Source organism: Doryrhamphus excisus, chromosome 14 (genome assembly GCF_030265055.1).
Source record: "Doryrhamphus excisus isolate RoL2022-K1 chromosome 14, RoL_Dexc_1.0, whole genome shotgun sequence".
Taxonomy (NCBI): domain Eukaryota; kingdom Metazoa; phylum Chordata; class Actinopteri; order Syngnathiformes; family Syngnathidae; genus Doryrhamphus; species Doryrhamphus excisus.
The window spans coordinates 20,571,212-20,598,336 of NC_080479.1; the positions used below are offsets into that span (position 1 = coordinate 20,571,212).

General features: G+C 50.3%; 1 protein-coding gene across 2 annotated transcripts; it reads right to left on the reverse strand.

Annotated features, from left to right (window-relative positions):
- On the reverse strand, positions 1 to 27,105 carry zmym4.1 (zinc finger MYM-type containing 4, tandem duplicate 1). Of its 2 annotated transcripts, XM_058047907.1 has the most exons (30): positions 23,105 to 27,105; positions 18,129 to 22,348; positions 17,771 to 17,843; positions 16,800 to 17,695; positions 14,924 to 16,084; positions 13,095 to 13,596; positions 12,939 to 13,025; positions 12,705 to 12,874; positions 12,307 to 12,545; positions 12,059 to 12,248; positions 9,990 to 10,193; positions 9,774 to 9,924; positions 9,092 to 9,207; positions 8,812 to 8,985; positions 8,585 to 8,735; positions 8,345 to 8,517; positions 8,122 to 8,269; positions 7,950 to 8,042; positions 7,686 to 7,717; positions 7,470 to 7,614; positions 6,277 to 6,389; positions 5,994 to 6,210; positions 5,409 to 5,588; positions 5,214 to 5,323; positions 4,808 to 4,979; positions 1,970 to 2,121; positions 1,778 to 1,892; positions 1,464 to 1,712; positions 1,261 to 1,396; positions 1 to 765 (listed from the first exon to the last, which is right to left on the reverse strand). In XM_058047907.1, the coding sequence occupies exons 5-30, from the start codon at positions 14,975 to 14,977 to the stop codon at positions 486 to 488; spliced, it is 4,353 nt and encodes a 1,450-aa protein (XP_057903890.1). In that variant the 5' UTR covers positions 14,978 to 16,084; positions 16,800 to 17,695; positions 17,771 to 17,843; positions 18,129 to 22,348; positions 23,105 to 27,105; the 3' UTR covers positions 1 to 485. The 2 variants fall into 2 exon arrangements, with proteins under 2 accessions (XP_057903890.1, XP_057903889.1); XM_058047906.1 differs by having other exon boundaries at positions 16,800 to 17,690; positions 18,129 to 27,105.
- Between the last annotated feature and the right edge of the window lie 20 nt (positions 27,106 to 27,125).

The following is a 27,125-nucleotide window of genomic DNA, read 5'->3' on the forward strand; positions in this document are numbered from 1 at the left end:
TCAAGATGTGCAGATGGTTGGATTTTATTAAAAAGCGATCAATACAAAATGCTGTGTGAAGGAACATGTGACCGATAGACTTTTACATCCCTAGATCCAGGAAAGGCCATCATGGCGTCTTAAAAGGTGCTTTGAAAGACATAACTTGAATCAATTGTGGCTTCATTTCTGCGGATTATTACTGCCGTTGTCCTGCTTTCTAAATGCGAGGCAAACCAGGGCGGTTTCATCTCCGTCTACTGGCTGGACACCATCGTCCAACACGTCACCAGCTATTCCAGTTATTTCCCAAGTTGAAGTGGGAGGAGTGAAGCGACCTTTGACCTGGTCTGGCTTGTTTTGTTTTTGCTGTCGTGGCAGCGTCCAAACTTGGAAAAAAAAGTAACACCAGACAAGAAGCAGACAAACATGTCAACGTGTGGATGAATACGTGGTTAGTCCGACCTTCAAGACACCGACGCAAGCCGAGTCCACCGGCGTCCTCGTCATTCCCAGTAGTCTCCTCCGTCGTCCTCATCTTCCTCTTCCACTTCTCTGCCGCCGCCAAAGTCGTCTTTGTCGTTGGCGGCGTCATCCCCTTTGGGCTCCAGCGTCCGCTGCCTCGCCGCGACGTGCAGCTCACGCACGGTGAGGATGCGCGTGAGCATGGCCTCCTTGGTGTCCTCACCCAGCGGCGTGGACGAGAACCACAGCGGGCTGTTGGGCACGCAGCAGCGCTCGGGAAGAAGGTAGAACATGTCGGTGCGCTGCTTCACCGTCTCCGAGCTGGCCGGGACACACACAGGAACATGGCGGACAAGGAGTCAAAAGCAAATACAGCCATGTTGGCCGCCATGTTGGTTCACATCATATGACTTCCTGTCTGCATGGTGGCCAGCATGGTGGCCAGCATGGTGGCCGCCATGTTGGCCGCCATGCAGACAGGAAGTCATATGATGTGAACCAAATGGCAGTTGGGCAAAAAGTCCTAATATGGTGGCCATATTGCCATAATTCCTATGGGAAATAAAAGCGTTGTTCACGGGCACGTCCTACAAACACCAGCAGCCAGAAGATTAGAAGAGAAGGGAATAGCATCCAATGGAACGCTAGCAGGGAAGAAGCGGAAATGAAAGTTGCAACGGTGGACGACGATAAGGAGGATGTCAGGAGGAGAACAAAGGAGGAAGTGATGGAGGATGGAAGAACAATGCAAAGGAAGGCGAGCCAAAGTTAGGACACCCCAACTCATGGGACGAGGCGAGGACAAAAGCTACGCACCACTTGGACAGGTAGAACTCGTAGAGTCGGACCGGGCAGCGGAGAGGATTGTCCGTGTTCTCCATCATCTCCAGGATCTTCTCCTCCTTGGCCTCCTCCTCTTTGCGCTTCTTCGCCGGTGGCAGGAAATCGGAATCTAAAGACGCAGACGGACGGACGTAAGGCGGCGCCACAGCGGTTGCTTCCGTGTTGAGGCGGCGTACCTGGCGGGATGTCAGCGGGGGGGATGGGGGGGTAGAAGCGCAGGAAGGTGGTCTTGCCGCTGCTGTGGTCGGTCTTGGTGCAGCGCATGACGTGGGCGAAGGACAGCTGGCGGTGCTGCTCCACGCTGGTGAAGCCAAAGTTCTTGCAGAAGAAGAAGAGCAGCGTGTTGAGGAGGACGATGGGCGAGTAGACGCCCAGCTGCTTGCAGTCCCACAGGAACTCCTCCTCCACGCGGGAGTGGATGTATCCTGCGGCGGGAGGAGGGGGTGGCGTCAAAGAAGCACCCGTGCGTGACGTGTCGACGCCGACTCACCGCTGGCCGTCAGGGAAGGCTGGAAGCCTCGGAGCGTTGCGGTGAACTCGCTGGAGAACTTGCAGTAGAAGGGGTCCATGAAAATGTTCTCCACGCGGCCGTTGTCAAACAAATGCTGCGAGAGAGCAGAGTCGGTCAGAGCTCGCCCGGCCCGTATTCGCCGCTCTCGGCGGGGGAGGGGCGGCGGCTTGCCTGTTGGATGCCCAGGCACAGGTAGAAGAGGCCGTCCGGGGTGTAGCGCTCGCCGTTGGGCCGCGTCACCTCCGCCACGAAGCGGCACAGCCCGTAGCTCAGCTCGGCCGTGGTGCAGTGCAGGATGTCCTCTTTCAGCACCAGGGGGCGCGCTGGCACGCGCACAAACATACACATGGGAATGGGAATGGGAATGGTTCATTTTATTTCAACATGCACCAGGTTACAATATCCTACACACACACGCTATACTACACTAATATACTACGTATACTATAGTCTATACTACAGTCAAACACGTCAGACTACTATACCTACTTATGTACATCCTATACGCGGCATCTCCACCTACTTATGTACATCCTATACGTGGCATCTCCACCTACTTATGTACATCCTATACGTGGCATCTCCACCTACTTATGTACATCCTATACGTGGCATCTCCACCTACTTATGTACATCCTATACGTGGCATCTCCACCTACTTATGTACATCCTATACGTGGCATCTCCACCTACTTATGTACATCCTATACGCGGCATCTCCACCTACTTATGTACATCCTATACGTGGCATCTCCACCTACTTATGTACATCCTATACGTGGCATCTCCACCTACTTATGTACATCCTATTGATGGTGTCTCCACCTACTTATGTACATCCTATACGCGGCATCTCCACATACTTATGTACATCCTATACGTGGCATCTCCACCTACTTATGTACATCCTATCGATGGTGTCTCCACCTACTTATGTACATCCTATACGTGGCATCTCCACCTACTTATGTACATCCTATACGTGGCATCTCCACCTACTTATGTACATCCTATTGATGGTGTCTCCACCTACTTATGTACATCCTATACGCGGCATCTCCACATACTTATGTACATCCTATACGCGGCATCTCCACATACTTATGTACATCCTATACGTGGCATCTCCACCTACTTATGTACATCCTATCGATGGTGTCTCCACCTACTTATGTACATCCTATACGTGGCATCTCCACCTACTTATGTACATCCTATACGTGGCATCTCCACCTACTTATGTACATCCTATACGTGGCATCTCCACCTACTTATGTACATCCTATACGCGGCTACTATACCTACTTATGTACATCCTATACGTGGCATCTCCACCTACTTATGTACATCCTATACGTGGCATCTCCACCTACTTATGTACATCCTATACATGGCTACTATACCTACTTATGTACATCCTATACGTGGCATCTCCACCTACTTATGTACATCCTATACGTGGCATCTCCACCTACTTATGTACATCCTATACGCGGCATCTCCACCTACTTATGTACATCCTATACGTGGCATCTCCACCTACTTATGTACATCCTATACGTGGCGTCTCCACCTACTTATGTACATCCTATACGTGGCATCTCCACCTACTTATGTACATCCTATACGTGGCATCTCCACCTACTTATGTACATCCTATTGATGGTGTCTCCACCTACTTATGTACATCCTATACGCGGCATCTCCACATACTTATGTACATCCTATACGTGGCATCTCCACCTACTTATGTACATCCTATCGATGGTGTCTCCACCTACTTATGTACATCCTATACGTGGCATCTCCACCTACTTATGTACATCCTATCGATGGTGTCTCCACCTACTTATGTACATCCTATACGTGGCATCTCCACCTACTTATGTACATCCTATACGTGGCATCTCCACCTACTTATGTACATCCTATACGCGGCATCTCCACCTACTTATGTACATCCTATACGTGGCATCTCCACCTACTTATGTACATCCTATACGTGGCATCTCCACCTACTTATGTACATCCTATTGATGGTGTCTCCACCTACTTATGTACATCCTATACGCGGCATCTCCACATACTTATGTACATCCTATACGTGGCATCTCCACCTACTTATGTACATCCTATCGATGGTGTCTCCACCTACTTATGTACATCCTATACGTGGCATCTCCACCTACTTATGTACATCCTATACGTGGCATCTCCACCTACTTATGTACATCCTATTGATGGTGTCTCCACCTACTTATGTACATCCTATACGCGGCATCTCCACATACTTATGTACATCCTATACGCGGCATCTCCACATACTTATGTACATCCTATACGTGGCATCTCCACCTACTTATGTACATCCTATCGATGGTGTCTCCACCTACTTATGTACATCCTATACGTGGCATCTCCACCTACTTATGTACATCCTATACGTGGCATCTCCACCTACTTATGTACATCCTATACGTGGCATCTCCACCTACTTATGTACATCCTATACGCGGCTACTATACCTACTTATGTACATCCTATACGTGGCATCTCCACCTACTTATGTACATCCTATACGTGGCATCTCCACCTACTTATGTACATCCTATACGCGGCATCTCCACCTACTTATGTACATCCTATACGTGGCATCTCCACCTACTTATGTACATCCTATACGTGGCGTCTCCACCTACTTATGTACATCCTATACGTGGCATCTCCACCTACTTATGTACATCCTATACGTGGCATCTCCACCTACTTATGTACATCCTATTGATGGTGTCTCCACCTACTTATGTACATCCTATACGCGGCATCTCCACATACTTATGTACATCCTATACGTGGCATCTCCACCTACTTATGTACATCCTATCGATGGTGTCTCCACCTACTTATGTACATCCTATACGTGGCATCTCCACCTACTTATGTACATCCTATCGATGGTGTCTCCACCTACTTATGTACATCCAATCGATGGTGTCTCCACATACTTACATCCTATACGTGGCGTCTCCACCTGGGACTGAGTGTCCCTCCAGTGGACCCAGCGCCTCCAGGCGTCCACGCCGTATTCACTCTTCAGCTTTGGGACGCTGCCCGCGTCAGCCTTGTGGGCGGAGTCTTTTTTGCTGGGCCTGGCTGCGGCCTTGGATAGCCGCTTACGACCCTGATGGACACAACCACAGACAGGCTGATGAACAGGGCCTCCTACGTCATCTTGGAGCTTCAAAAACACTGCTGCATTCTAATAGGGGCCAGCAGGGGCCAGCAGGGGCCAATAGGGGCCAGCAGGGGCCAGCAGGGGCCAGTAGGGACAAGAGTATTGTGATTAGTTTGCTGTAATATCTGGACTTTTATATCTGCCATCTGCCCCCCAGCCCCCCAAACTCCCAGCCGTTACCTTCTTGTCTTTGGATTTCCGGGACGCTTCTCGTGGTCGTGAGGCAGCAGGTGAGGGGCTGGGGGGTTGCGGGGACAGTTCTCGCAGCTGGGCCATCTTCTCCAGCGTTTCTAGAGGCGGGGCGGGGGAAGCACAGAGCTGGTGAGAAACCCGCCTCGGGGGACGGTCATCACGGGGTCAGGGCGGGTGGCTCACCAACGGGGAAGTCCGCTTCGATGTCCATGGGGGGTGGGGGAGGGGCATCGGGGACAGGCTTCCTGACAGCGGGACCGGGTCTGGCGGCGGGGCCGGCGTCTGAGGGGGGCTCGTCCCAATTGTTGAGCAGGCTGGCCAGGTCATCCGTGTCCAGGTCGTCACTGTAGGCGCTCATGGCATCTGGAAAGTCACGGGAACGTCAAGCAGCGCCACCAGCAGCTTCCACACAACGCTGGCAGTCCCAATGATGGAACGTTGCCCTCATACCACCAACCCCTCCTCGTCTAAACCTCCTCATCCTCATCCTCATCCTCCTCCTCATCCTCCTCCTCATCCTCATCCTCATCCTCATCCTCATCCTCTACCGGTCTCATCTGCTGTCACACCATCTTGGCTGACGACACCCAAAGAAGGATTGCATCATAAAGTTGTGTGTGATGAATGAATGAATAAAGAAGAGGAGGGTAACAGTAATAATAATATTAATCATAATAATAATAATCATAATAACAACAAGCAGAAGAGAGCAGGAAGGTACTTGAGAGTTAAGAAGACAAAGCGTACTAATCGTCCACCATCTCCTACCTCCGGCAGGACCGCTTTCAGGTTCCTTGTCCGCCTTTTTGTCGGGTTCGGTCTCTCCGTCGCTGGCATGTCCCGTCTGCTCGGCCACCATCTCCGCCATGAGGATGAGCTCGGCCTCAAACGGGTCCTCCGGGAACTTCTCCTTGATCTTCTTAATGGTCTCCACGATGCGGTCGGCATTGCTGGTGGTGACGGGGAGGAGCACGGGCACGGGCAGCTGCAGGACCAAGTCTGTCCTTAGCGCCACGTTAAGACCTTTAAGACCAAGGGGGCGACCACCTACCGGCAGCGGCACGCCCACAGCCTCGGGGGTGCATTGGCTGTACATGCTCATGGGCACGGGGACGTAGACGGGCACGGGCACAGGCAGGACCAGGATCTTTGGCAGGGAGAGATCTATAGGAAGTAGATGCAAATGTTTGTGTTCCATGTTGAGGTGAGAATATGGACATGTCCTCGTCATATGTCATCGTTAGTACTCTGGTCTCCAAGTTCTGTCTTTGGGCCCAGTCGTGCTTTTAGATGAACGGGATTTGGACCCTCAGGCTGCTCCGTCTCGCTCGCCACATCAACAAGACCAGCAAAGCCAGAGAAGAGAGTTTGGTTGGCTTCCTCAACTCATGACTTTTGGTGGCATGGTTTTCAGGCTCTTGACGTCTGACTATGGCCAATGATGCCAATGATGCCAATGATGCCAATGATGCCAATGATGCCAACCATGTAAATGATGCCAATGATGCCAATGATGCCAACCATGTAAATGATGCCAATGATGCCAACCATGTAAATGATGCCAATGATGCCAACCATGTAAATGATGCCAATGTCAACCATGTAAATGATGCCAATGATGCCAACCATGTAAATGATGCCAATGATGCCAACCATGTAAATGATGCCAATGATGCCAACCATGTAAATGATGTCAATGATGCCAACCATGTAAATGATGTCAATGATGCCAACCATGTAAATGATGCCAACCATGCCAACGATGCACCCCGCTCCCCCACACGGGCAGCGGACCCGAGCAGCATATCTGAGCAGTAAAAGCCAGTAAAAGCCAGTAAAAGCCAGTAAAAGCCAGTAAAAGCCAGTAAAAGCCAGTAAAAGCCAGTAAAAGCCAGTAAAAGCCAGTAAAAGCCAGTAAAAGCCAGTAAAAGCCAGTAAAAGCCAGTAAAAGCTAGTAAAAGCCAGTAAAAGCCAGTAAAAGCTAGTAAAAGCTAGTAAAAGCCAGTAAAAGCCAGTAAAAGCCAGTAAAAGCCAGTAAAAGCTAGTAAAAGCTAGTAAAAGCCAGTAAAAGCCAGTAAAAGCCAGTAAAAGCCAGTAAAAGCCAGTAAAAGCCAGTAAAAGCCAGTAAAAGCCAGTAAACGCTAGTAAAAGCCAGTAAAAGCCAGTAAAAGCTAGTAAAAGCCAGTAAAAGCTAGTAAAAGCTAGTAAAAGCTAGTAAAAGCTAGTAAAAGCCAAGGCTGGTACCCGTCTGGGCCTCCACGCTGGCGGTCTGCACCCTGCAGGAGACGCCCTTGTTCTGCACCAGCGGCTTGCACAGCAGAGCTTTATTTTTCTGCGTCCTGGAGGCGGAGCTATGCGGCGGTTTCTCCCAGTCGGCATTGACGCTGGCCTGCAGAGATGAGATGGGGTGAGATGGACCGCCGTCCCTCCCCGGGTAACGGCGGCGGGGGTGATGCTCACCGGGTCGGAGTCCTGGCCGAGCGAGTCCGCACCTGCAAGGAGACGAGAGCATGGCAGCTTGAAACGCGTCTGACCGTTCTTACCTCCACCAAGCAGCAATGGTTTCTCTGCAGGTCTACAAGCCACTAAGCTATCATGTCGTCGGCACACGAGCGCCTCCTACGGGACCGGACAGGAAGTTGAAGCACGCTAGCAAAGCTAAGGCTCGGGAGCTTTCATTGGTGGAGGTCTGCGCTCTCGTAGCCGGTGTGATGTGTGATCTACTTTGCTGGGACGGCCTCTCGGGGGTGCCGGGACTCGCCGCTTCGCACGCCAGCGAGATGACGTTGGCGATGACGGGCGTGGCCTCCTGCGAGTCTGCAACGACGGGAGCCGCCACACGTCAGCGCTGAGGGTTTGGCATCCGAGGAGAGGCCGAAAGCGGACGGGGGCCCACCTGGAGGGAAGACGTCGCCCTGCGTTTTGACTTGGAGGTTGCAGAACTGGAACAAACACGGCAGGTCGCAGAAGTTCATGACGTCTCCCAGCATGACCAGACTTTGCTTGAGTTTGCCTTTGCGGCCACACGACGTGCACTTCGCCACCTGGCCCACAGAGGGTGGAGGCGTGAGGCGCGGGAAAGTGGGCAAAGCGTCCGGGATGAGCGCGGGCGGCCTTACGTGGCAGAAGAGCATGGTGTACTTGGACCTGCAGTCCTCCGAGCAGAACTCCTCGGTGGCGCCGCCGTACAGCTCCGTCACCAGCGTCTCGGAGACACGCCGGCAGTAGCGGCACGACGTGCAGTGCTTGCCCCAGCTCTTCTCCAGCTCCTGCTCGTACAGACGCTTGCAGCCTGGGGACGAGGTGGAGAGCGGCGTCCGTGCCAAGCCGAGACCCTGACGGCACGCCGCTCGTCTTACCGTTGCTGCAGAAGAAGTGCTCTTTGGAGTTGACTCTCATCACCTCCTTGCAGATCTTGTCCGTCTTGCAGGAGCCACACCGGCTGCTCACGTTTTTGGCCGTCTTGAACTCCTGGGCGCAGGTGGCGTCGCACACAAACACCAGCTTGTTCTGCAGGCACATCAGCCATGGGGGGGTTGGGGGGGGGTCATTGACAAGAACATGGCACCATAGGAATGTGGGCTACCTGGATCTGGACGACTTGGGGCTGACAAGACATGTTGCGGGCACAGTGGGCGCAGGTGAGCGTGGGCGACGTGGTCAGCTTGAGCGGCTGCAGCGTGGCGCTCGGGTCCGGGCCGGACGCCACCGACAGCTTTGGAAAGATGGCGGCTTGTTTCTGTTTCACCTTGAACTTCTCCTGCAAGCACACGCCCCACAGCACCCAAAGCAGAAGACAGCTTGAGCAGACCACTGGTGGATCATCCATCCACGTCTCCCGTGGGGAACGCCATGGATGTTCTCACCTGGAAGGACATGACACAGGACAGCGTGCAGAAGTTCCTGATGGTGGTATCAGACATGGCCAGGTGGTACGCCGGCACCGTGTGTTTGCCACAGTTGTCACAGTTGGTGTGGGCACCTGCGGATGGAGACCATTGGAGACCATTGGAGACCACATCATGCCTTGCTAGTCACACGCCAGCTATGGCACCGGGACCAGCTGAGGAGGTGGAGGGGGACTGGAGGTGAAGGAGGTGAGATGGAGGAGGAGAGGAGGTGAAGGAGCAGATGGAAGAGGAGGTGAAGGAGCAGATGAGGTGGAGAGAAGATGGAGGAGGAGAGGTGGTGGAGGAGCAGATGAGGTGGAGAGAAGATGGAGGAGGAGCAGAGGTGAAGGAGCCAATGAAGGTGGAGAGAAGATGGAGGAGGAGATGAGGTGGAGAGCAGATGGAGGAGGAGAGGTGGTGGAGGAGCAGATGAGGTGGAGAGAAGATGGAGGAGGAGAGGTGGTGGAGGAGCAGATGAGGTGGAGAGAAGATGGAGGAGGAGAGGTGGTGGAGGAGCAGATGAGGTGGAGAGAAGATGGAGGAGGAGCAGAGGTGAAGGAGCCAATGAAGGTGGAGAGAAGATTGAGGAGGAGATGAGGTGGAGAGCAGATGGAGGAGGAGAGGCGGTGGAGAGAAGCTGAAGGACAGGAGGTCCCACCTGAGGAGCTGACGCTCTGGACCATGAAGGCCATGACGCAGCTGCTGCTACAGAAGAGCGTGACGGAGTCGTCGGTGCCTTTGTTGTGGACCATGTCCGCCACGGGCCGTGGAGAGCGACACATGGAGCAGGGCAGAGTGGTCTTGGTTTTCTTTGGGAGGGAGAAATCCGGGTCATGAGCGCGGGCGGCGGGCGCGGGGGCGCGGGGGTGCTTACGGTCTTATACTGGACCAGGCAGTCCAGGTCGCACAGGGTCTTGCTGCTGCCCTCCATCCTCAGCAGCAGCGGCCTGACGTGGCAGAAGGAGCCGCAGTTTGCGCACCCCGCCATGCTCAGGTGGTTGGTGGTGCGGAAGCGCTTGAAGCAGGAGTCGCTGCACATCCTGTGGACCGTGCCGCCCAGGACCACCTCGTGTTTGCTCTGGTCCCACGTCCGTCCGTCCGCCCGCCCGCCCGTCCCCACAAACACACGTCAACATCAACGTGGAGCGCTACGCTCCTCGTCCACCATGGCAACCTCGTCACACTGGGCGCCCTCGCCGCATGCACGCTCTATACGTGTACTTATACATGTACTTATACATGTACTTATACATATACATATAGTACACTCACACGGCTCACACTGGGCACCCTCACTGCATGCATGCTCTATATCTGCCTACGCTCATACATGTACTTACAGTACACTCATACATGTACTTACAGTACACTCATACATGTACTTACAGTACACTCATACATATACTTACAGTACACTCATACATATACTTACAGTACACTCATACATATACTTACAGTACACTCATACATGTACTTACAGTACACTCATACATATACTTACAGTACACTCATACATATACTTACAGTACGCTCATACATATACTTACAGTACGCTCATACATATACTTACAGTACGCTCATACATATACTTACAGTACGCTCATACATGTACTTACAGTACACTCATACATGTACTTACAGTACACTCATACATGTACTTACAGTACACTCATACATATACTTACAGTACACTCATACATATACTTACAGTACACTCATACATATACTTACAGTACACTCATACATGTACTTACAGTACACTCATACATATACTTACAGTACACTCATACATATACTTACAGTACGCTCATACATATACTTACAGTACGCTCATACATATACTTACAGTACGCTCATACATATACTTACAGTACGCTCATACATATACTTACAGTACACTCATACATATACACATAGTACACTCATACATATAGTACACTCATACATATACACATAGTACACTCATACATATACACATAGTACACTCATACATATAGTACACTCATACATATACACATAGTACACTCATACATATACACATAGTACACTCATACATATACACATAGTACACTCATACATATAGTACACTCATACATATACACATAGTACACTCATACATATACACATAGTACACTCATACATATAGTACACTCATACATATACACATACGTAGATAGGAAGCAGTAAGTAGTGTAGAGTTTGGAAGTTTAAGAAGGTTAGGAAGGTTAGGAGAGTTAGAAAGGTTAGGAGGTAGGAAGGTAGGGAGGTTAGGAAGGTAGGAAAGTTAGGAAGGTAGGAAGGTTAGGAAGGTTAGGAGGGTCAGGAGGGTTAGGAAGGTAGGAAGGTAGGAAGGTCAGGAGGGTTAGGAAGGTAGGAAAGGTAGGAAGGTTAGGAAGGTAGGAAAGTTAGGAAGGTAGAAAGGTCAGGAGGGTTAGGAAGGTAGGAAAGTTAGGAAGGTAGGAAGGTTAGGAAGGTAGGAAGGTTAGGAAGGTAGGAAAGTTAGGAGGGTAGGAAAGTTAGGAAGGTAGGAAGGTCAGGAGGGTTAGGAAGGTAGGAAAGGTAGGAAAGGTAGGAAGTTAGGAAGGTAGGAAGGTTAGGAAGGTAGGAAAGTTAGGAAGGTAGGAAAGGTAGGAAGGTAGGAAGGTCAGGAGGGTTAGGAAGGTAGGAAAGTTAGGAAGGTAGGAAGGTAGGAAGGTCAGGAGGGTTAGGAAGGTAGGAAAGTTAGGAAGGTAGGAAGGTAGGAAGGTAGGAAGGTCAGGAGGGTTAGGAAGGTAGGAAAGTTAGGAAGGTAGGAAGGTAGGAAGGTCAGGAGGGTTAGGAAGGTAGGAAAGTTAGGAAGGTAGGAAGGTTAGGAGGGTGAGGAGGGTTAGGAAGGTAGGAAAGGTAGGAAGGTAGGAAGAGGCGGCTGAGGAGCGTAGAGGAGGTGTAGGACGCGCGTCTTACGATGCTGAATTTGGCGCACATGCTGCACGCCGCCTGACCCTGCGGACCGACGGGTGTCCAAGTCTTGGCTTTGGCGCTCCTCGTGCTCCTCCTGCGGCTGAAGGCGGACAGACACGTCTGGCAGCAGAAGCCCTTCATGACGCCGTCGGCGTCGGGCGCCAGGATGACGTCCTGAGGCCGGGAGATCCTCCTGCCCAGACGAGAGTTTAGAGAGTGGCGCTGGGCACGGAGGACGGACGGGCGTTCACCTTTGGCAATGGTGGCAGGTCTTGACGCTCTTGGACGAGCCCAGCGAGGACGTGAGGCAGCCGGTGGAGCAGAAGAGCATCGGCGAGCCTTTCCTCTGGTAGGCCGTTTGACCTTTGGCCAGCGCCGCCTTGCAGCGCGCGCAGGTCATGTGCAAGGACGCCGCCAACGGGTCGGCTCGCTGCGTGGGGGCGTTGGAGGGCGGAGTCACCGAGTACACCGAGCCGATCTGCAAGTCCTCCTGTTGACCACAGGAGGGGGGGTTATACGAGACAAGGAGACCAGGTGATAAGGAGACGAGGAGACAGGGAGGGAAGGAGATAGGAAGGTAAGGAGGTAGAGAGACAAGGAGACAAGGAGACAAGGAGACCCGTGCGGTGAAAGCAGGCGGGCGGGTGACCTTGGCGGTGCCGGGTTCGTCCTTGACGGCGGCGTGGGTGCAGAGCAGCGCCCGGTTGTACTCCTCGTCCAGCGGCTCGTCCTTGATCTTCAGGGGGGGCGAGGGAGGCCAAGGGGCGGGGTCGGAGACAGAGAGGCGGACCACCTTCATGCCGTTGGTCATGTCCCCGCCTGCGGGGACGAGAGCGGAGTCAGAGCGTCCCACCTGTCTCTGGCCGCCGTGTCCCATCCTCACCCGCGCCAGCTGTGGCGTCCAGAGGCGCCTGGTCTTCTTCTGCTTCCGCTTCCGCTTCCACGTCAGCGTCCGCCCGGGCGTCCTCTCCTGCCAAGACGGTCAGACATCACGCCAAGCCCTCAGCCGATGACCACCATCACGTATCGCCCGTGTCACCTTTCTTCATCTGAGCTTCCTGTTCCTGCTGGTCCACCGTACCGATGTCCATCATCTCATCCAGATTGCTGTCCGTCCCCATGAAGAACCGCCCTGGACCCTGCTCCTGCTCCTCCTGCTGCTGCTGCTCCTCCGGCTCCTGTTGCTGCTGCTCCTCCTCCTCCTCCTGCTCCTCCTGCTGCTCCCGCTGCTCCTCCTCCTCACAGTCTGAATCCTGTGCGGGGGTCGCGTCCATCTCCTCATCCTCACCGTTTCCTTCAACTGGATGTTCTTCCTCAGTTTTGTTACTACTCGACGGCCCGGGGGTGTCGGCATCCGCTTCCGGAAGGGACGAGTCAAGATTCAGAGGTTCCCATCGGCACGGGACCAGCTGCATGGCGGCATCTTCATGCTTGGAGGGCTTCCTGTCCACCTGGTGTGGAGCCTGGTTCCTCTTCACCTCAGCACCACCGGGGGCGCATCCTCCACCTCCCACGTCTACGGCTGCTTCGGCCGCGCTTTCCTGCACACACGCAACAATACACTGCAGTACACTGTAGTACAGTACACTGTAGTACACTGTAGTACAGTACAGTACACTGTAGTACACTGTAGTACAGTACAGTACAGTACACTGTAGTACAGTACACTGTAGTACACTGCAGTACACTGTAGTACAGTACAGTACACTGTAGTACAGTACACTGTAGTACACTGTAGTACAGTACACTGTAGTACACTGTAGTACAGTACAGTACACTGTAGTACACTGTAGTACACTGTAGTACAGTACAGTACAGTACACTGTAGTACACTGTAGTACAGTACAGTACACTGTAGTACAGTACACTGTAGTACACTGCAGTACAGTACAGTACACTGCAGTACACTGCAGTACAGTACAGTACACTGCAGTACAGTACACTGTAGTACACTGCAGTACAGTACACTGTAGTACACTGCAGTACAGTACAGTACACTGCAGTACAGTACAGCAAAGCACAGTAGACGACATTCCATCCACGACAGTAGAGTAGCGCCCCCTACAGGACTGCCATGGTGGTGCTGTCACGTGGGCAGCCTTCCATGTCCGTGACATTGGCGTCTTGCAAACACAAAGAAAGGTTCTTCAGTCATGTTAGTCTGAACATGAGGTTAGGGTCCCTGAATGCAACATTAGTGGCAAACACCCCCCCCCCCAGACAGCTGTGTTATGAAGCATGGTTACACCGCCATCTCCCGTACGGAGTAGGAAGTACAAGCTACCCCTGCAGGAAGTCCCACTAGAAGGTGTCACTACACCACGTCGTGATGTTCACAAGAACAACAATGTGCTCCATGAAGGAATCACATCTTCACCCGTCTGAGATGTTTAGCAGGCAGGAAAAGAGATTGGAGATGATGAAAAGGGGCACTTTCCCTTTAAGGTGGGAGGAAGACTGCCATTGAAAGACTGCCATTGTGGTGGCTTTTCTGGTGCTTGTGTGTCATAAAGAACACACATTGAAGTTTGCCGGAAGTCCGTTAGCTCCACGTCGAAACTAATGTTGCTTGGTTTCGCTGTAACACAGCCAAACATGAACGACCGCTTACGTTGACGACATTGCGTGCTTCACCGACTCGCTGACCGCAGACCGGACGGCTACACGCCACATGCTAAGCTAACGCTAGCCCGGGGCCGAAGCTGCACACTCGCTCGTTAGCTCAACTTTTGACATTTACGAAGGTCCACGCCGCGTAAGCACAAGCAACAATGTCGACAAAAGCGTCGCACGGACAAACGCGCGCTCACTGCTGAGCTCCGACATCATCGCCGATGTGTGCGGCGGCAAAGCGTGAGGATTCATTACCGCAACTTGCACTTCATTGGCGGCCGGATGTTGATGCCCGTCGCCAGTTTCCATGGCCGCCGTGATTGCTCCGGTTCCCCGAGGCGTGGATTGTGCATACAAATGCGACACGGTGCTTTTACGTAACTCGGCGGCAGGTTAGCGACACTTCATTCACCGCCGATGGAACATTCCAGTCGCTAATGTTGCGAGATAGAGGAGCATCGTCTTCCTCGCTTGTTTACTTTCGGGGTGCACGAAAGCCCGCTTGGCTCATGAGCGCCCCCACTGGACACTTGCAGACACTGCCACCCACGGACGAGAGGAAAAGACGAGGCATTGGGGGGTTTATTTTTCATCCAACTACCGTAATAACTGTGCTTTGACAAGACACGCAAACACAAAATAGCATTTCCTGCACACAATAATTCCGGGATAGCATTTTCATATTCATATCGTTAGAGGTCCATCTAAATATGGAATATTTTGCACTACTGATTTGATTTAGTATGTAATAAGAATGAGTTTCATTGCCTTTTACTGGTGTATAAAAGATGTGATCCGTCCTGTGCTACTAATGAATATGCCATCATCTTTAACAACAGTACAAATATGAAGCTTGATATCAATCATAATCATACCAATAGTGAGTGACATCAGGCAGTCCCGCACGGCGCTGGAACGAGCGGACTGCGGTCTTCCTGCTGCAGCTTCAGTGGGGTTTTCTTGGGGTCCAGCTGATGCGTGAAGCCTTCATCCACACGCTGGACGTGGGCCTCCTCCTGCGCCTCCGTGGGCAGGAAGACGTGGAGATGCGGACGCCCCGCACCGCCCGAAGCAGCAGGCGTGACGGGCCGCCGACCGCCGTTCAGGACACACGGCCACCCGACGACAGACAGCCGGTCCGGCGGAGGCTTGCCGAGCTGTGCCCCCGAAGGCCAAAGGTCATCACGCTGTGCCGGGTGGCTCTCGGAGCTGAGCTGGATGGGGCGGGCCGAGTGGATGTGGGTGGGGCGGGCATTGCCCTTGGCCTTGCTGGCGGGCGAGGGGATCCGTTGGGTCGGTTGGAGGGTCTTGGACCGGCATGATGGTAGATGCGGCGGGGGCCACTTGGGTAGCAGACAGCAGAGGCCCTCAAAGACCAGGGTGTCCTTTGGGTTGTGGAGGGGCGGCTCCCCCAGGCTGTAAAATAAAACAAAGAGGATGATCGGAATGTCAGCTTGTGGCCGTCCATCCGATCCTTCCTTGGGGGCCACGTATCACTCCCCCCCCTTCTGGAGATTTCTCTCTCACCCCCACCAGTGGAGCGATGCTATCAAACCAGCATCCATGATCATCATTCCACCCCTGGGTAACCATGGATAACACCGTGGGGGGGCAAGGTGCTCAATGTCGCACACACAGACACACGAGCAGGGATTTGGACCTGCTACTTTGGGCAAATGCTGGTTTTAGGCAAAGAATGAACTATGTCTATGTCTTGACCCCCCCCCCCCATTTGAAATACTAGAGAAAGTGCTATTTAGTCATTTATCTGAACTGAACAGACTAGACTAAAAATGAAACCAGGGAAATGGCATAAAAAGGACAGCATACAAGCATGTTGGGTCAAACTGCATGTTGAGTGCTATAAATGTGTACATTGGTAGGTGTAAGCCTCTGCCCCCCCCCCCCCCCATATGAGAAGCACTGGTGTAAACAATGTTTGTCTCTCCAATGTACATTTTAGAAACAACGATAGCCAAGATGACAAACTGAGCAAGAACAAGTTGAAATGCTCATCCTGAATAGACCCCCCCCCCCCACGCTTGTCCCAATACTTTTACCAATACCGATGTATACATCAGGCATGATTTCTCCAGCTACATTCCGCCTCATAATATTTTTCTACAAAGACCTGAGTGGCGCCATGTTGATGCCGCGCCTGTGTGGCGTTCTGCCGGGTCCTCGGAGCGAGGGGAGCCTTAGCAGGGTCGCGTTGCCTCTCCTCTCCCCTGCGGTGGGCGGCCGGTCAGTCCAGACATGAGCACCGGACCTCAGGCACCACGGTCCGCTGATGCCCACACCCAGCACGACAGGCGGCGCCGCTCCAGCGGGGCCGCTCATGAACGTTGAGTGTGCTGAAGGAGATCCTGGAGAGGACGTGGATGCGTGCACGCGTCCTCCAGCACGGCCGGAGGGGAGTGAGGGCTGATGGGACGGCTGGCGTCATGAATGATTGATGGCCTTTGATGGATGGGTGGTCAGGCGGACCCCACCTGCAGTACAGGTCACTTTACAGGTCACATGTGTACAGCAGTTCTCAATGGTGGACCTTCCAGGTGGCTTCTCAACATGGCTACAACTGGAAGAAAAGACGGCTGTGGCATTCCCAAGAGATCACATGACTGGGAAAGACAAGAGGTCAAGGCCTCCAACAGCGTGAGGAACAGAGTTTGGGTATCGGGTGCAGCACAGGCCCATCAACGTGAAAATGACCCACGTTGGTTCAGTGACCCCCCTCAGTTCCGGATCGGCTTGCCCTCCCCCTTTGTGGAAATGTGGCAGCGCTTCACGGAACCACAGAGTCACCCATTGGCCGGCAAGGACCGCTGGGCTCAGTCAGGGCCAACCTTGGTGACGTGTGATGATGATGATGGTGGTGATGATGGTGATGATGATGATGATGATACACAAGGTACCCAGACAAAAGAAAAAGCACTCGGCACTGACAGCTTCATCTTTTTATTTGGGAGCTTCAATCCACCATCCCAGCCTTCACGTGCTGCTGCTGCGTGGTCATCATGGCCTGCACTGCCGACACACAGCACCCCCCCCATGACTTAGTCTCATGTTATTAGCACCACGGGCCACCCTGCATTAACTCACCCTTGCAGTTCATCCATGTCCCCGGAAAGAAAGAAGGGGCGTCCTGGGGGTCAGCTTGGAGTGCTCATGTTCCCTACAAAACAGAAGAAGATTAGAAGAACAGAATTAAATTAACCATTGAAAAACATCTTGATGCTCCAAGGAGTTTGATCCCAAAAGGACCAGCCCACTGTGCCACCTTAAGGGACGATATATAACACACCACTAGCGCTATTGGCTAATCCACGATCATCTTCCAGTCTTCCCAATTTACAGCCAGCACTGGGAGCTGCTCCAAAGCGCTGACCTCAGCGTGTTTATGTTGTATCATCATGGCAGCGGCGCGGATGGGGTACCTAATCATGTGGGAACCACTTACCCTGACGGAGCAGAGGCTGTTCATCCTCCTTCAGCTGGAGGGGGGTCCTGTGGGCGAGAGACATCCAGTGAGAGCCAGCGAGTGACTTGATGGGGCCATCATGAGCTGTGCGTGCGTGTGCATGTGTGTGTGCGTGTGCATGTGTGTGTGCGTGAGAGAGATGATGACATGAACATGCATTACCAAAGAGCAACTGTTAATGTGTCACGCTACACCACTTCCTGGTAGGAAGGAGTGGTAGGCCTGTCGCCATAACAACTGTAGCCTGCTGCTAAAAGGTCTCATTGCCATCCAACATCAGCTGGACAGGTGACGCCATTCCACCAGGGAAGTCGGCACGGTGGGCGGCAGACAGGAGGAAAGCCAGCCCGCATGCCCACGTCCATACAGCCTGGCCGGGGGGGTTCGTGATTGGTTATTGTGACAGGCCTACCATCTTGGGGGTGGGGGAGACACGGCATCGTGTGTCACCATTCCTTTCCAAAAACGTGTATTCCAAAGGGGTGAAATGGCGGCGTGTGTCAGAAGGTCACATGGCGTGAGAGCTGCAGTCTACATCCCTGACCAATGACCTTGACCCCTGACGCTGGTGTTCAGAGTCTGCTCAGCACGAGCATGTTTGGACCAGTCAGGTGTCTTGGGGGCACCGTGGGCGGCCACGGGGGGTTCTGGCATCACACTCGCATTGTCACGGGACACAGAGCCAACATTTCTTTTAAAAGGCAAATGCAGGGAGGCGGGGGAAGGAATGGATCACAGTGCAGATGGATCGATATGGATCACCTTCAATCATGGGCAGCGTGGACCTTCAAGGCCACGCCACACCTGGCCTCAGTCATGGAAGCAAAACACCACATGGAAACATACGGCTTCAGGTTGCGTGCCAGTGCAGCACTTGGACCCCCACCACCCCCCACGCTGAATGTTGGTACAATCCACCAACGCTGCAGCCAGAAGTCATTAAGATGGCTGTGCTGAACGTTAGCTCGATTCCAACACCAGGCTACTCCAACTACAAGAACCCAGACCAAACCAGGAGAAAATTCAGCTCATAGGCGGTAGTGGTACGTACAGGCGGTCCTGGGTTACCACGTTAACACCCCCCCCCCACCACTGATTGACAGGGCCATTCTTCTGTTGAAGACGAGAGCCCCCGTGGTACAAGTACACGGAGCTGTGGTGCTGCTGCAGATACCCAGGCCACAAGTACATCTATTCTCTCGTTCGCTGGTGGAGAACTTGTGTACTTGTGGTGGCCATGGAGGAGGAATATCTCAACGTGTGTGCGCACATCGAAAAGGTTGGACATTTTGCCCCAACGACACCAGCAAAACACACAAGGCCCAAGATGTACAAAGCACCCATAGAGTTTGACGTCACAAACAACCTCAGCATGTGTCCCACGGTGCCCCCCTTTTGGCATGCAGACCAGCCGTACCGTTGCTTGGGACCGAGGCTTAGAAAGTTCAACTTGATGGACTTCATTAGTGTCGGTGCATCAATGGAAAGTCAAATGAAATCAGAGACAAAGATTGGCAGATGCTAATGAATGCTAATGAATGCTAGGCACGTTAGCTTTGAAATGCCTATTTTATGATTATGTATTTTGTGTGTACTTAAAGGGGACCTATCGTGCTCATTTTACGGTCCGTCCTATGGAGTTGTGGACTCCTGTAGAGCAGCTACCAACCATGACCAACACACCAGAATCTGACCTATTCAGCAGTATCTCTTTGGATTCGTGGTTCCTGCAAAAATGGGCTGCTTAATGTATTCCACCCACGGCCAGTCACTGGGCACGCCCACTCTGCTATGCTTGCATAGAAAGCGCTAAACGGAGTTGACAATAAACTGCGATTTATCTTCTCCCGCCAATCAACATATGAACATACAGCCGTATGTGTTGGATCCCAAATCCCAATCCGGAAGTACAGACTGGACAGTTCCCCCAAAAAGAGGTTACTTCAACACGTCTCTCCAAGGGAAGTAGCATCTTAGCGTTTGGCCCATGTTCCCTAGGCACCCGTTTGCTGGTAGGGAATCAGGAACTCCTACCACTTGCCTGGTGGTGGCATGTTTCCGAGATGGGAACAAATGTGGCTTCGCTAGCAAGTTAACAGAGGAGCAGAGCTTGGGGCAGGGAGGAGAGTTCTCTGGCTTACCGCCACGCCCATATAAGGAAACTGGGCATTTTGAGCCGTCCCAAACTGCTTTCAGGGCTCACTTCCAAATATGCCCAAACCTGGTTCGGTGAAACGATGGCTTGGTGTACCGTGGGAATACAGCATTCCAGCTACATTTGTAGCTCAGGAAGGTGGAAAAAGCACCATAGGTCCCCTTTAAGACTAAAGGTCAACTTCCAGCACCTTTATTGCTCAAGGGTAGTCATTTTTCCACCAAGCAGTTAAAGCTCAAACCTGCTAAGTCTTGTGTGACATCATCATCATCATCTAGCAGTGATGTGAACGCACCGCCTTGAGTGTTTCCTATTGTAGAAGATGGTACATTAAGAGGGAAGCTGTGCCACAGACGTACGTACGTGATCTTGGTAGTCATGTCCTGCCCAGTGGAAACAGAGCTCAATATCATACTTCTAGTGGGTTCGTTGTCCCAACTCTGGTGAAGACCACTACAGGACAGTCTGTGCTGATTTCAAAGACAATCTACCTGCTAGTGAAGGAATAGCATGTTGCTGGAGATATGTCACCACCTCTGGTCAAAGATGCTGAGCAGCCAACCCGTACACAGTCACTGTGAGGAAAAGTACTACAACCCCCCCCACACCACCCACCCACACCCACACACCCACACACACACAGCACGACATTTCGTTGGCAATTTCACTGCTGTGTTATTGTGTTATTGTGCAATGACAATAAAGGAAGTCTATCTATCTACACAGCTTGGTCATGTACACACAACAACGAGCTGGGAGGATCTGCACTGTGACGCCATTCTTGCCAAGTGTGACGCCAGAAGCCCTTCAGAGAGTCACCTGGAGGGGGCGACGTGGAATGAGTGAGAAAAGAGAGAGGAGTTAAGTGTGCGTCTGGATAAGATAAACATGGATGGACACTTACCTTACTGGATCCGTGTAAGCATGTCCAGGCTTTACTGCTGCAGAACTACTCATGGTCAATGTAAGCCAATGCAGGGACTTGTGGACCGGGACGGCCTGTCTCTGACAAGCTAGCTCCTGGCCGACTCACGTTGCCAAAGACACGACACACACACACACACACACACACACACACACACACACACACACACACTGAAGCACAACGGGCCACGCGTGTACCTGTTCACCACCAGTTGCTTTAGTTTCCATTCCGCACCAACGATGTGGCCCATCTCCGTGGAAACAAGCTACGGTGTCTCTCCGGCCAGATTTATACCACTCTTATTCCGATTAGCTTCCCAATCTGCCAAGACTTAAACATTTAAACATTGACTTGCTCAGCTACGCCTTTTTCCACACGCCTGTCAATTGATCACGTCTGCAATAGCGGGACATGATTTAAGGTCAATTCCAATAACATTTGGGATGGGGAAGAAATTCAAAGCCGGCCTACTTGCTCAATGGCACATTATAACTGGCCAGTGTCCTTTGTCTGTCACAGCTACTTCTCGTTTGTCACTGCCAAAGACGTCCGCTTAAATCTGATGACAAATATTCCAAAGATGTCACATATAGAGATGTGTCATATCCACAAATTGACTCAAGAGTGGAACGTCCCATGTCCAATGCCCCACAGGTGGTACTATTTGGAATTAAGTTGGGACAACTTCCAAAGAATTAACTTGGGTTTGCTTTTTCTTTGGCTTTTTGAGCATTTATTACCTCAACAAGAGGGCTGCCATCATCCAATTAAGCCACAACTATTTTGCCATGTGATTCATCCATGGAAAAACACCAACCTCTCCACTTTGATCGTTTCCATAGTCACCCATGAAAGCAGAATGTTATTTTCTTCGGTTGATATTTACACATCAGATGTGACCTGACCGGCCAACTAACCCATTACTCATCAGAATGGCAAGCTAATTGTTACATCGTTTAGTCCTGATGTTGATAGTCTGGTACTTGTACTGTGGAATACGTCTTCTACTTTCATCATAACCTATTGCCAAATTGGTTACACCCAGCAATGCTCCACTGTACATTGCTTTAAAAGTACTCTAATTCATGGTGAACTACAGAATTTTATACATGAAGAAACCTTTCATGTCTATCTATATTGTTCTAATTCATGGTGAACTACAGAACATTATACATGAAGAAACCTTTCATGTCTATCTATATTGTTCTAATTCATGGTGAACTACAGAACATTATACATGAAGAAACCTTTCATGTCTATCTATATTGTTCTAATTCATGGTGAACTACAGAACATTATACATGAAGAAACCTTTCATGTCTATCTATATTGTTCTAATTCATGGTGAACTACAGAATATTATACATGAAGAAACCTTTCATGTCTATCTATATTGTTCTAATTCATGAACCACAGAATATTATACATGAAGAAACCTTTCATGTCTATCTATATTGTTCTAATTCATGAACTACAGAATATTATACATGAAGAAACCTTTCATGTCTATCTATATTGTTCTAATTCATGGTGAACTACAGAATTTTATACATGAAGAAACCTTTCATGTCTATCTATATTGTTCTAATTCATGGTGAACTACAGAATATTATACATGAAGAAACCTTTCATGTCTATCTATATTGTTCTAATTCATGAACTACAGAATATTATACATGAAGAAACCTTTCATGTCTATCTATATTGTTCTAATGCATGGTGAACTACAGAATATTATACATGAAGAAACCTTTCATGTCTATCTATATTGTTCTAATGCATGGTGAACTACAGAATATTATACATGAAGAAACCTTTCATGTCTATCTATATTGTTCTAATTCATGAACTACAGAATATTATTCATGAAGAAACCTTTCATGTCTATCTTATATTGTCTAATTCATGAACTACAGAATATTACACAGGAAGAAACCTTCCATGTCCATCAATCCAAAATGATGAGAAAATGAGATGGCATCATACCTTTTCATCATCCAAACCAGTCCACCAAGTGCTACACAACTACTGTTCCAAGGTTACCACACACAAGTTCTTGCTTTGGATCGTTCCTTCTCAGCTTTAAAGATGGACAAACCTGTTAAAGGAAAAACTGTACACCACACAGACATCATTTTGGTTCAGGTCCCATTGGAAGAGGCGCCATGAGGTTTTCAATGGATCAATTTGAAGAACTACAAAGTGTAAGGTAAGCTGATGCTGATTCTACAAGGGCAATGTAGATGAGCCAACAACAGTGGAGCCTGTTGAGGTCATGTCCAAGTGGCTAAATGTCCACATAAGCAAGACTGATGCCAGTGGACTTTGTTGACGTTCATGTCGGTGGGTCTGCTGTGGCTGAGTCCCACCAACAGAAGCGGAAAAGGAGAAAAACAGCCTTTGCCTGCACATGACTGACTTGGGCCAGAGACGAGTAGATGATAAAAGCTTTTCTAAACCTACGCCATTTTGACATTTCTGTTTGGATTGTTGGGGGGGCTGTGGGATTTTCAGGATTAGGTCTCATGAACAGGAAGCTACTCTGTACATGTTGTAATGCAGTGTACATGTCACGCTAGCCAGGACAATCCAGTTACGATAGCAACATACATAAACAAATGGCTGGAGTGCATACGTCCTTGTAGACCTAAGTTGGCATTTCTTTGGTAATATGGGATATACATATATACAATACAAAGCGCGCCATGAAGTTTCTCAGGTTCAATTCAAAGTCCACAACATCAATTAGACGTTTCTGTTGAGCTGGTAAAACATCAGCTAATCAGTCATTGGAGCTCAATGCTGATCATGGTGGACAGTATTAACCGTTTACTTTTCCAAAAGGTTTACATGATCGAGGCCCGTATCCACAAAGCATTCTAGCGGTAGAAAACCTATTAGTGACATCACAACTTCTAAAGACTTTTCTTCAAATGTTTTACTTGCTAAGAGATAAGAGATAAGTTACTCCCAAGCGTCTTAGACCCTAATATGTCCTAAGGCGGAGTGGAAAAGAGGACTTTTTAGGAGCCTAAGACTGGCGTAGTCAGAGCTTGCTCATCCGAGTACATAACGCCTGAGATGACGGCCATCACAGGGTTGTCATACCTGGTCGCAGGTAAAATACACATGCACATACATACATACATACATACATACATACATACATACATACATACACATGTATCCCCACATCACAGTGGAGGAAAGGAAACAGACCATTTGGGTGGTAAACAGGAAGTGACAAGTCAATGGATATACTGCAGAAAGAGGTGCGTTATGGTGTGTCGCTGCTCTAGGAGTCCAATACTCATCACAAAGTGCAGAAAATGAGCAGAATTGCTGCATTGTTAGCAAGGTTGTGCAGTAAGTCAACGTATCAATAAGCATATCTATAGAACAGGCACCATTTATGACATGAAACCAATGTCAGCATGATACATTTTTAATACACTGCGTCCTACCGAGCAATGGGTTCAAGCACACCTCCTCCCTAAGGTTCCTAGGAAGCTATTTGGGCTACAATGGGAGCTTTTTGAGAGGACCGAGAAGCTTTGTGAATACGGGCCCAGGTTACTAAGCAGCTTTGAGAGCTTCTGGAAAAATACGGGCATGCTTGAACTTGGGGAGATAGATTTGTCATGCAAGTTACCTACCAAGCTTCCTTCCATTGGTGCTACACTGCCTTCACGGCCAAAGCAGGCTCTGACAAACCAACACTCTACAAACTATTTCCTCCACGGGCCAACATCTTTATAGTCAGCCACACCTGTTAAAGAAAGAATGTCAAGAACACGTCAAGGTAACATTTCAGGGGGCAGCTGAGGCTTGTGGAACATTTGTGATGTATGAGCTTTCCTAGTTAGCATGTAGGCCACAGAGTCAGGAGATGGAAGACCTGGTTTGCATTCTCCACTTGAGCATCTCCGTGTGGCGTGTGCATGTTCTCCCCGTGCATGCGTGGTTTTTCTCCGGGTACTCCGCTTTCCTCCCCCATCCCAAAAACATGTCAGCTTCATTGGCCCTTCCAAATTGTCCATAGCTATGAATGTGAGTGTGAATGGTTGTTTGTCTATATGTGCCCTGGGATTGGCTGGCCCCCAGTCCAGGGTGGACCCCGCCTCTCGCCCCAAGAAAGCTGGGATAGGCGCCCTTGTGAGGATAAGCGGTAGAAAATGGATGGATGGATCTTTCCTAGTTTGGTATTGAACAAGTAAGCAGATATTGCTGGTTGCACCGCCACTTGAGAGGCAGTCAGTGGACAACCAAGTACTCGCACGTCTAACATCCATGGCAGGGTGCACACACGCTAAAGCAACTATGTGGTGGTTCACACTTCCTCCAGGCATGGCCATTTCATCCTGTCTATGATGTCATCGTTGTTTGTACAAGTTTACATTTAGCAGAGGGCAAGTCCATGCTTTATATGTAGTCTTTGGAGACATTTGAAGGGCTCAGCCGCTGTTTTTTTTTTTTTTTTGCTCGGCTAGGTCATCCTTTCTGCATTCCCCATGTTGATGTTCTAACAGCATCTTACCTTTGATTCTAGGATCAATTGTGCTTATCCAAGTCCCTGCCAACTACTCGGCCACCTTGCTCTGCATTACTGGCTGGTTTCCTCCTTCGTGACAGGCTCTTAGGAATTCTCTCATAGCTTTGAAGTCCATGCGCAAGAACAGCAGCAGTATGTTGGCTGGGATTTCACTGAGCAAACACACATTATGTCACATGCTACCCAGAAATTCTATATGAGGAACTGAAGATTTCAAACACGGGCACCACCAAACAAACTAAAGTGTTTGTTGTGGTTCTTACCAATGAGTTCATTCCAAGTCTAATACTGAGAAAAAAAACTAAGGGCGCTTCCATTGTCATGAGGAAGTTCTTATTGAGAAACTTGTGGAATGCTTCTTCCTCTGGAGAACTTCTTGTCTTCCTGCATCCAAGCAGTGGTGGAATACAGATATGATGTGTGGCGGTAGCTGCATATTCTACAATGCTCCAAAAGCAGACAGTAGCCGTGTATGCTAATAATTCCAAGTGTTGACACCAATGCTGCCTCCTATGGAGCTGACATTTCAAAATAGCACACTTGCAGGACAAAGGAAATAGATAGAATGAGTCAGCCATTTTCATTATCCTAAATACGTGTCAGCATATGATTACCGGGAGATTGTAGCTAGGTCATGTAGTACATAACCGGAGATGGCTGTTGGACAAGGTCTGCATTAAGCTTGTCCATCCATGTGGGCCGTGTCCAAGATGGGGACAGAGATGACGCCGAATGGCTTGTAGGAAAATAAGAGCAAATATTGTCTGGGATGCCTGGTCCAGCATCCAGCATGTGCCCTCACAAACATCTTGCTTCCCTAGCCAGCGCCTTAGGAGAACACGTCAATCCAAGCAGTTTGTTATTTTGATTTTGTTTTCTTTTAGAAAAGAAAATAGTGGCAGGTTGTGTGGATAAAATATGAATATTTTCCATCCTATTCCCTGGAACTGTATCAGATCCAATTCCATACTGCCAATGGTCGCTTACACCAAGGGCAAGAGTCAATCAAGGGCTCTGATAGCTCACTAGCTATATATTTGGTCTCCTGCAACAACATATTCTCTGGCAAGCAGGCTGGCTGACATCTTGTTAGCATTTCCTTGAGTGTGCCGGGGGCTGAAAGGTCCAACCAGCAGCAGCATGAATGACTGTGGCCATCTAGAGACCACCGCACTGCAAAGTTGTGTAAAACGTGGTCCTTTTAGAGTTTGCCACATAAAAAGGCTGAAACCAAGTGACTTTTTCCTCCCGAGTATGAAGCGCATTGTCTCAAGGTGCAGTAATACTTCATATTTGGCTATCAGCAACGGATTGGATTGGATATGGGGGTCTTGCCCCTCCCCA